This window comes from Drosophila takahashii, chromosome 2L, assembly GCF_030179915.1.
Source record: "Drosophila takahashii strain IR98-3 E-12201 chromosome 2L, DtakHiC1v2, whole genome shotgun sequence".
Classification (NCBI taxonomy): Eukaryota; Metazoa; Arthropoda; class Insecta; order Diptera; family Drosophilidae; genus Drosophila; species Drosophila takahashii.
In genome coordinates, this window is record NC_091678.1 from 23,944,480 (window position 1) to 23,953,602 (window position 9,123).

Below are 9,123 nucleotides of genomic sequence, written 5' to 3' on the forward strand. Positions count from 1 at the left end.
TACATGTCTCTGTTACCTGTTTTTGTTGTTGCAGTAGTCACCGTTGTTTACAGCACAAGATAATTATGGGAATGCAAGTGTTTTGTTTTCGCTGCTTTCGCGGTTAAAGAATTGAGAACGCGTCCAGGGTTAATGGAAAAGTGGGGGTGGTCATGGGGAAATAGGTCATACGTACCACATAAATCAGACAAGAAAAACTATGCTTTCTTTTGAAATAAAAAATAAAATACATCCATTGTTTTTGACAGACTTTAACTTTTTACAAATAATTCTATTGTCCCTTATAGTGTTGTGTTTAGAGTAGTCTTATCATTGTCGAGTATTCAATGATTTATTTCCAGTTTACCATTTGAATCAATTTTATAACAATTTATTAATAATTGACTACAGCGCCGTATGAAATGCCGTAATATCTCTATCTGCTTCAGATCAATGAAGCTCCTCCAACTCGTCTAACATATCAATTTCATGTTGCACTTCGTTTTTGATACGGTCAAGTACCACCAAAAGCGATACCAATCGCCAGTATAATACGGAATCGTTGGAATCGTTTCTGAAGTTGGAAGCAGTTTCTGAAGTTAGACGAGCTACTGTATCCCGCACGGTTTTAAGACTGGCCTGAAAGGCCTGTGCCTCGGCCAGTGTCTTCACGTCGCTTGAGTGTTTATGCATTAGACTGTTGCAAAACTGTAGAATAGGTAAAAACATGGGACGACCTTCGGGAAATATAACGCTGTCTGAGGATCTGGGTGAAGAAGACGTGAATGAGGCCAAAGAGGTCCCTTCACAGTAGTATGTATCACATATCGCAGTTGTTATAGGAAAAGTGGGTTGTGGGTAGGCGCCCGTCAAGGCCAACCACCTGCCTGCAGGACCCAGAGATTTCTCCACAGAACTTGCTGCCACGCGAGCCAAGTTCTCATTAGACGTACTCTAAGTAGTACGATGGTGCATATGGATAAATAAGTTTATGCAATTTTGTTTCCAAATACTCACCGTTTCCTCTTGAACAAGACACCTATTCGAATAAACTGCCATCTTTACTTTTTTGGGGAACGCTAGAATTTTATTTCACACGAATTAATGTTAGAAGAGGTCGACATTTGTATTATGGAAAACAACAATGACATTTATTCTAATGCCGACCAGATCACATGTTATTTTGATAAAACAATGCAGTGCGGACAGATAATCTTGTAATTGGCCCATAGAACAGTGGTTGCTTTGAGGTTCAACGACTAATCGACATAATGCTTACTAATCACGTAATTTATACTATGTTCCTGGAATTTTAAAAATGAAAAAAGGTGGTTCCGTTATAAAACACAATGTAATGTTAGTCCGTAACTAGCTTTTGGCCTTCGCTATATAAATCAGGGATCACTGATATTTTCGCGCACAACAATGTTTACAAGCCTGCTGATTCTCGTTCTGGGCTCGACCACAATTTTGGCCACTGACTACATCCTGGTGGTGGAGGATCCGGACATCTACACGACATGCAGGGACGGACCTCCCGGGTCCCAGGGACTCAACGAAGCCTTCGATACAAGCAAAATGGTGGCAGATATGGACCCAGACGGAATTCATGTTTCCGGGAACATTACATCCAAATGGAGTTTACCGCGAACAGATCGAATTTCCGTAAGGCTTTTTCGACCTAGCTGTTCCACACTTTTGGCTGATTTATTTTATTTTATTTTAAGGCCAGGATGAGTGTGATGCACTATAACCGCGGAAGCTGGGAACCGACTGTATTTAACTCCCTCACGCCCGACTTCTGCGCCTCGATGTTTGACCCCAATAACTTTTGGTTTAAGTACTGGTTTAAAAATTTTGACAATCGCGAGGAGATACAAGAGAAGTGCCTGGCAACGGCCGGCGTGAGTATTTTAATTTTGGTCTCGATACGCAAGGCTTTTTCGAAACGGATACTCTTTTCAGACCGTTTTGGTGTATAACCCATTCACTGTTATTCCGCAACTAAATAACGTCATGGGGCCCACTCTCACAGGACGCTATAAGGTGGTTTTCATGTTCGAAGCATTTGACGAAAAGGACGTAAGACGACCAGAATCCGTGTGCTTTGAGATCACAGGCGAGGCTGAGAAAATTAAAAAGTAATACCTACAATTAAAATAATAATAATAATCCTACGAATTACGAATATGTATTCTTAATTTTGTATTAAATGGGTTCGTGTTATATAACCTGGCTTGCAAAATAAATCCTTCCGACCTTATAAAACAAATATTTCATTAATTGAAGTACAAATTAATTCAATTATCTCTTTATAAAAACTGTTTTTACTATACTCTGGTATTATGGATAAAACAGATACATCTTAGCAACTAAATATTAATATACAAATTAGAAGTGTCTACGAACTTCAGCCTATAGTGTCCCACATACTGCATGATTTTCTTATAGCTAGAACGCATCGCACATCCGGTAGGGACCATGTCTCCGCAAATCTGATACCACTGGTATAGCAACCATTAAATGTTATTGACAAGCAACATTACACGACAGTTCTTATATAGACCATTAAAAAACTGAGGACTGTGGAGTTCCCTGTATTCAACAGCCGCCCTTGATCCAATTATAAGCAATTCATGTTACTACTTTTTCATACTGTACAATGTACATACAAATTAACACGAAAATACCTAACAAATATTGAATGTTCTAATGATGGCATTCCAGATAACGTACAATGTTACGTTAATCAGTAATGAGGACATCTATTTCCGCCAATTTAAGTGGCTATATAAAGTCGGATCATATATTTTTCGGAAGACAAAAATGTTTGCAATTCTTCTGATTCTGGCCGTGGGCCTGCGCAGCGCTTGGGCGACGGACTACAATATGCTGATCGAGGATCCCGAGGTCTACTCCCCGTGTATTGATGGCCCGCCTGGTTCAATCGGCATCACCGAAGCCTTTAACATGGATAATATGGTTTTCGATCAGGACGAAGATGGCATACATATTTCGGGGAATTGCACGACTAAGTGGAGTTTACCGCGAACCGATCGCATTTCCGTAACTGATTGCATTTAAAATAAGAACTACTTGACTCAATATTATTCGCACTTTCAGGCAAGTTTCAGGATAATGCATTACAACCGGGGAAGCTGGGAGCCAACTGTACTAAGCCAGGTCACTCGGGACTTTTGTTCCGCCTTTTACCACAAGGATCAGTACTGGTACAAGTACTGGTTCCAAAACGTTGCAAACCTGGAGGATATAAAAACGAACTGTATTGCAACAAAAGATGTTGGTATTGTAATTGTTATGCCTTGTTTTCGTCACAAAATGATTTTCTATTTTAGACCACAATGGTGATGAATCCGTTCATTATGCATTTGCGTTTGAATAACATCAATGGCGCTTCTTTCCGAGGACGCTATAAAGCTGTGTTTCACATTGAAGCTTTCGACGAAAAGAACCAAAGGCGCCCGACATCTCTATGTTTCGAGATCAAAGGTGAAATAGAAAGGGTAAAAGACTAACATAAGTATATCCTTTGAGAGTAAAGATACATTTTTTTTTTGGTTTTTTTGTTCTGTATAATATTTTGGATGGTGATCATGAAGGTTTAATAAACCATATATACAATTTTTGGATATTAATACTTGCGGTTCATTTATTCATCTCTTGTCGAACAGTATTATCGATGATACCTGGGCCCAAGAGCGGTGTAATGCATTTAATGCTTTTCACCGGTATAGTGTTTCATTAAGGTATACTTCATACTTCTTGGCGATTTTAAAAATTGAACAAGAAAGGAAGCTACCTTCGGCCATCCGAAGCTTATATACCCTTGTAGATAAAAGAATACTCACTCGGTGCAGTTCCAGGGATTCCAGATTCAGCGTTTCGATTTATTTCAATTTTGTTTTTAAGTAGTCAAGAATCAAAACGCCTACTTCCTACAAAGTTACAATGAATTTTCTTATATTTGATTGGGAGCCTTAAGATATAGTGGTCCGATCTGGCTGGCTCCGACATATGTACTACCTGCAATAGAAAGAAGACCTTCGGGAAAGTTTCATCGCGATAGCTTTAAAACTGAGAGACTAGTTCGCATAGAAACGGACAGACGGACAGACGGACAGACGGACAGACGGACAGACGGACATGGCTAGATAGACTCGGCTATTGGTGCTGATCAAGAATATATATACTTTATGTGGTCGGAAACGTCTCCTTCACTGCGTTGCAAACATCTGACTGAAATTATAATACCCTCTACAAGGGTATAAAAATGTACATTCAGTTTTACATTCAATTTTGTTGAAAACAAATCTTTATACCCTTGCAGAGGGTATTATAATTTCAGTCAGATGTTTGCAACGCAGTGAAGGAGACATTTCCGACCACATAAAGTATATATATTCTTGATCAGCATCAATAGCCGAGTCCATCTAGCCATGTCCGTCTGTCAGTCTGTCTGTCTGTCCGTTTCTATGCGAACTAGTCTCTCAGTTTTAAAGCTATCTTTTCCAAAACTTTTCCAAAAGTCTTCTTTCTATTGCAGGTAGTACATATGTCGGAACGAGCCGGATCGGACCACCATATCTTATGGCTCCCATAGGCTCCCAAAAAAATAGAAAAAACATTGTAGAAAGTAGGCGTTTTAATTTTTGACATTGTAAAAACAACATTTTAAGTAGGCAAACCTGCAAGGGTATATAAACTTCGGCTAGCCAAAGTTAACTTTCTTTCTTGTTTTTTTTAAACAAGACTTAAAATTGAAAGTTTTTCTCCTGAGACCCTGCTCAGCCCTTGATGATCACCTAAAAAGTAAAATAATGATAAATATAATTTTGATTAGGTAATAATTCAAAGCACAGATCATCCAACTTCGTGCAAATAGAACTGGCGATGACACCTGAGATTACGAATGTTAATCCAAAATTACCTCTAATTAGCTATGGATTGATTGGCAGTTAATGTTAAGGTTAATCCAAAATTACCTCTAATTAGCTTTGGATTGATTGGCAGTCGCTATATAAGGCCGGAACAATAAACTTTTTGAATTAAAATGTTTAAAATTCTATGGATTCTCGCTGCGGTGACCAACATTTGGGCCACAGACTACAACGCGATCATTGAGGATCCGACGATCTACACGCCATGTGAAAACGGGCCACCTGGATCGGTTTTCATCCACGACGCCTTCAACATGGACAATATGAAATTGGACCTGGAGGAAGACGGCATCCATGTTTCGGGAAATGCCACCGTCAAATGGAATTTCGATCCTACCGATCGGATTTTAGTTAGTTCACTCCATCTAAAATGAGAATTAAAAACTAAAATTGTTTCTACTTTCAGTCCAGATTCAGTGTGATGCAGTTCAATCGTGGTTCCTGGGAACCGACAGTATATAATGTGAACAATCCAGACTTTTGTGCGACGATGTTTGACAAGGATCAATACACATATAAGTATTGGTGGAAGTATGTACGCAACCGCGAGGAGATACAAGAAAAGTGCATTAAAATTAAAGATGCAAGTATGGCCATTGTTGTAGCTACTTGTCTTGAATGCTTTTAATTTTAGACTGTTCTGGAATTTGATCCGTTCATCATGGTACTGCAACTAAACAATATCCGCGGTGTAGATCTAAGGGGACGCTATAAAGCAGTGGTTTCTTATGAAGCATTCGATAAAAATAATGTTCGGCGACCGACGTCTTTATGCTTTGAGATAAAATCCGAGCTTGAGAAGATTAAGACATAACAATAATTACTTTCCGAATGCAAGAACTTCGATTTTGTACGTAATGTATTGTACCTATTCTATTATGTTAACCATTTAATCACATATATACATGTGAATATAATAACCATAATGCTGCAAAATTAAGGAAACAGAGTTTTAAATTTTATCTAGAAGAGGATGTCCTGTACCAATGACAATAGTGCAAATGATGATCTTGATCTTTAAAAATGATTTACACAAATGTCGTCCCATTACGAACGGTGTAATACACAGTGCAAAACGGAAAATGTAACCGCAGTTATCATCAATACGAGTTCTTCTGGCTTAGCTCGCGTTTGGATATTATAGCGATTTAAAGATTTGGTGTAAAAATTGATACATATTGAGCCAATTCAAGTTTCAACATTATTTTAGGTAAAGTCATTAAAAGGAACAACAAGTTATTACATTTGGTTAAAACAGTGAATATAAAACTGTAGACACAAAAATTTATGTGAAACATAGCATTTACTATTAAAATAGAATCTGGAATTTTTCCCGAAATTTTGAAGCCTATCTCATGATAGCTGCACTTTTTCTATAAACGTTGTTCTGCAGTTTTATTCCTTAGATCAATACCTATAATAATCCTGAATACATGCAAATAAACTTTCATTCGTCTCTTGAGACTTAGGCAATTTTTAAATAAAATTTTTAAATCGCAATAAGCTAAGCTGTGATGAGTACTTTCAGTCTCTGCACAGTAATAACAATATGTAATTATCTATAACAATTTGATCCAAAATGCTTTACAGATGAAACAACTGCAGTTAGGAAAGATGTTCTTTGTACACGCGAATACCGTGTTAATATTTCAGTTAACATTTTTGTTCATTATTTGTAAGTAGAACGACATTCTTGGTTTTTGTTATATGTACATTAGGGCGTTCCAAAAAATGAAATTCTTTTCTCACCCCTTAACATGGTATATTAAAGTATGCAAAAAATGTATGTGAAAACAAAACAATTTTTTTTCGAGATTTAGACCTTGCGAAACGTCTTCAAAGTTTGCTTTAAAATTACTCATACGATATGTATAACAGTTCGAATTTGGTCGAAAAAAATCTCTCTCCCATTTCTTGTCTTGTCAAATTATGAATTTCGTTGGAATAATTGGTAAAAAAAAGGAGAGCAAACTATCATCAATTGTTGATATCTATGCCACCTTGATCAGAAAAACTTTTTGATCGAAGGCAACAGTGCGTATGGGTGATAAACTTTGAAACCAATTCGCAGACCCTAAAACACGATTTTTTTTAAAATTGTCTTTTGGTATACCTTGAATACCACAATGCCCACCGTATAAGCGGGTGAGAGTAGGACCTTAAAAATTTCAATACATATGTAGACCGCCCTAATGTACATACAGTCGACTTGGGAATTACGTTCGGAGCTGAATACATTCTTTCAACACATTCAACACCATCACCCCAAGAAAACTAAGCCAAGAACCGACAGTATGGACAAAAAACACTTCAAAATGGCTTCTTCTGGCATATCCACTTCCGGTAAGGGCGTTGAACCAAAAAAGTACTCACCACAGGCGTACAGGGAGAAAATCAGTAGCTTGTTTCCGCTTCCGCCGAGACCGGCTGACATGTGTCACGATGCGTTCGTTAAGAAGCTCCTGGAGCCATATGTAATGGAGGCCCGAAAGGAGATTCGAGCCGTGAAGATGACCCGCGATTCCAGCAGCAGCTCTGAGGAGGATCCGAACGAGGCTTTCCGGGCGAGGATGTACAAGACGGACTACTCGGCACGAGCCTCTACCTACATGGCCAGGGCCACTCTTACCGGGAGGATCAGTGCCAAGTCGATTCTTAGTCCCCAGCAACGCGATTCAGCCGCCATGACGACCCAAATGTTCAAGGTGCGCTTCGCCAATCTGATATCCGACTTCCGGAACGTGTGCATCATCTACCAGCTGCTGCAGCTGCAGGAGATCCTCAACGTGATGCGAGAATATCCGCCGGCCGGCACCAATCCCAATGACACCATATTCGGCTGGTCCTACAAGAAGAATCTGAAACGGTTCGAACAGCAAACAAACACCGTCTATGTGGACATTCTGGAGAAGAATAGAACCGAGGCCACGCTCGATGAGCTCAAGTTCTATGTGGATTTGGGTGAGCTAATTGCTCTGGTGCAAGCCCTGCTGGACGATGTGATCAACGATAGAGATCTATGCGCCCCACATGGCTTCATGGAACTTCTCAAGTGAGTCTGCAGTTTTAAATATAATAAAAATATTTTAAATTCAATTTCCCAAACCTAATTAACTTGGAAAATATTGGAATCTTTATTGCATACTTTAAGGTGTTTGCTTAAAAGATTTAAATATTCGAAAATGTACACTGTTTTACCTATTATAAATAAGTAAAGATAAATATATACCTTAGAGACACCCAAGTGGACTTAGACAAGCTAATTGCAGTACCCTACGAGACAATAATGGCCGAACACGACTCTCTAGTTGAGGAGAATGGAAAGAAGAATCGGGCTGGAAGATTCCACAACCCTAAGTTGACGGCCAAGCAGCAGATCCTTAACAAAGAGCGATTCCAGATTGACTGTGAGTTGTTGAACACTTTGGGGCCTTATTCTTACGTGTATTTTGTTTTCTTGCACAGACATGAGCCCCATAGAATCCCGCTATAGAGTAAATTGGACGCACGATAATGTGGAGCAGGGACAGTATACTGACTTCCTTCGTTGTAAGGTTTGTGCTTCTTATAACAGGAGAAGATTTCTGATTTCTGTAGTTTATCAGAATAAAAACATATCACTGTTTAATTTAGGTGTTTTCCGATGAATTGGACAAAATTGAAGACCTCACACGTAAGGACTCGCATGTGTGGAGGAGCTGCCATTTGGAGTATGTGACCCTGATCGAGCAGTACAAGAATCGCATTAATATGGTCCAGCAGGCCTACGATGACGATATGGAAACGGCCGAAAATATGCTACAAGTCACCATCAGCAAGGTGAACAAATGCAAGGACGACCTCAAGTTATACAACGAAAAAGTGGAGGACTTTCACCAGAAAATCCAAGAGGTGCGCGATAAGATAGCAAAGGAGGTGGAGAAGGAACGAGCGCGTTTGTCAGCGGTAAGTAAATGAAAAATAATAAAAATATTGGTATAAAAACATTATTCACAGGCACGAGCTTCTAAGAGAATGTCCAGGATATTGGCGAAGCAGAAGGAGGAGAAAAAGGCCGCAGCTAAGCAGGCCAAATTGGAAAAAAGGCTGGCAAGGCGAAATAAAAAAGCGGAAGAAAAAACTGAAGACTAGTATCCTTTCTGTACAACACTTGAAATACCCTTTATCGATTCTTGAAAAATACAAT

General features: G+C 39.1%; 5 protein-coding genes across 5 annotated transcripts; 4 read left to right on the plus strand and 1 right to left on the minus strand.

Moving 5' to 3' along the window:
- Nucleotides 1-312: 312 nt before the first annotated feature.
- LOC108062978 (uncharacterized) lies at nucleotides 313-1,155 on the minus strand. Its single transcript, XM_017149879.3, has 2 exons — nucleotides 997-1,155; nucleotides 313-933 (listed from the first exon to the last, which is right to left on the minus strand). The coding sequence occupies exons 1-2, from the start codon at nucleotides 1,036-1,038 to the stop codon at nucleotides 430-432; spliced, it is 546 nt and encodes a 181-aa protein (XP_017005368.2). The 5' UTR covers nucleotides 1,039-1,155; the 3' UTR covers nucleotides 313-429.
- Nucleotides 1,156-1,250: 95 nt separating this feature from the next.
- Nucleotides 1,251-2,251, plus strand: LOC108062977 (uncharacterized). Its single transcript, XM_017149878.3, has 3 exons — nucleotides 1,251-1,644; nucleotides 1,707-1,883; nucleotides 1,945-2,251. Exons 1-3 carry the CDS (start codon nucleotides 1,405-1,407, stop codon nucleotides 2,122-2,124), a joined length of 597 nt encoding a protein of 198 aa, XP_017005367.2. The 5' UTR covers nucleotides 1,251-1,404; the 3' UTR covers nucleotides 2,125-2,251.
- A 274-nt stretch (nucleotides 2,252-2,525) lies between these two features.
- On the plus strand, nucleotides 2,526-3,655 carry LOC108062981 (uncharacterized). Its single transcript, XM_017149881.3, has 3 exons — nucleotides 2,526-3,045; nucleotides 3,103-3,279; nucleotides 3,336-3,655. The coding sequence occupies exons 1-3, from the start codon at nucleotides 2,692-2,694 to the stop codon at nucleotides 3,513-3,515; spliced, it is 711 nt and encodes a 236-aa protein (XP_017005370.2). The 5' UTR covers nucleotides 2,526-2,691; the 3' UTR covers nucleotides 3,516-3,655.
- A 1,351-nt stretch (nucleotides 3,656-5,006) lies between these two features.
- On the plus strand, nucleotides 5,007-5,851 carry LOC108062976 (uncharacterized). Its single transcript, XM_044393652.2, has 3 exons — nucleotides 5,007-5,287; nucleotides 5,344-5,520; nucleotides 5,572-5,851. Exons 1-3 carry the CDS (start codon nucleotides 5,051-5,053, stop codon nucleotides 5,749-5,751), a joined length of 594 nt encoding a protein of 197 aa, XP_044249587.1. The 5' UTR covers nucleotides 5,007-5,050; the 3' UTR covers nucleotides 5,752-5,851.
- A 1,307-nt stretch (nucleotides 5,852-7,158) lies between these two features.
- LOC108062989 (uncharacterized) lies at nucleotides 7,159-9,119 on the plus strand. The gene is made up of 5 exons (XM_017149898.3): nucleotides 7,159-7,989; nucleotides 8,172-8,344; nucleotides 8,403-8,491; nucleotides 8,571-8,882; nucleotides 8,934-9,119. The coding sequence occupies exons 1-5, from the start codon at nucleotides 7,232-7,234 to the stop codon at nucleotides 9,066-9,068; spliced, it is 1,467 nt and encodes a 488-aa protein (XP_017005387.3). The 5' UTR covers nucleotides 7,159-7,231; the 3' UTR covers nucleotides 9,069-9,119.
- The last annotated feature ends 4 nt before the right edge of the window (nucleotides 9,120-9,123 follow it).

Excerpts from the sequence above, each read along its gene's own strand:
- LOC108062978 (XM_017149879.3), bottom strand. The coding sequence starts at position 1,038 with ATGGCAGTTTATTCGAATAGGTGTCTTGTTCAAGAGGAAACG. Across the intron at positions 934-996 it reads GTCTTGTTCAAGAGGAAACG|AGTACGTCTAATGAGAACTT; the intron begins GTGAGTATTTGG and ends CGTACTACTTAG.
- LOC108062977 (XM_017149878.3), top strand. The coding sequence starts at position 1,405 with ATGTTTACAAGCCTGCTGATTCTCGTTCTGGGCTCGACCACAATTTTG. Across the intron at positions 1,645-1,706 it reads CGCGAACAGATCGAATTTCC|GCCAGGATGAGTGTGATGCA; the intron begins GTAAGGCTTTTT and ends TTTTATTTTAAG. Across the intron at positions 1,884-1,944 it reads AGTGCCTGGCAACGGCCGGC|ACCGTTTTGGTGTATAACCC; the intron begins GTGAGTATTTTA and ends TACTCTTTTCAG.
- LOC108062981 (XM_017149881.3), top strand. The coding sequence starts at position 2,692 with ATGATGGCATTCCAGATAACGTACAATGTTACGTTAATCAGTAATGAG. Across the intron at positions 3,046-3,102 it reads CGCGAACCGATCGCATTTCC|GCAAGTTTCAGGATAATGCA; the intron begins GTAACTGATTGC and ends TCGCACTTTCAG. Across the intron at positions 3,280-3,335 it reads ACTGTATTGCAACAAAAGAT|ACCACAATGGTGATGAATCC; the intron begins GTTGGTATTGTA and ends TTTCTATTTTAG.
- LOC108062976 (XM_044393652.2), top strand. The coding sequence starts at position 5,051 with ATGTTTAAAATTCTATGGATTCTCGCTGCGGTGACCAACATTTGGGCC. Across the intron at positions 5,288-5,343 it reads ATCCTACCGATCGGATTTTA|TCCAGATTCAGTGTGATGCA; the intron begins GTTAGTTCACTC and ends TTCTACTTTCAG. Across the intron at positions 5,521-5,571 it reads AGTGCATTAAAATTAAAGAT|ACTGTTCTGGAATTTGATCC; the intron begins GCAAGTATGGCC and ends TTTTAATTTTAG.
- LOC108062989 (XM_017149898.3), top strand. The coding sequence starts at position 7,232 with ATGGACAAAAAACACTTCAAAATGGCTTCTTCTGGCATATCCACTTCC. Across the intron at positions 7,990-8,171 it reads GGCTTCATGGAACTTCTCAA|AGACACCCAAGTGGACTTAG; the intron begins GTGAGTCTGCAG and ends TATATACCTTAG. Across the intron at positions 8,492-8,570 it reads CTGACTTCCTTCGTTGTAAG|GTGTTTTCCGATGAATTGGA; the intron begins GTTTGTGCTTCT and ends TGTTTAATTTAG.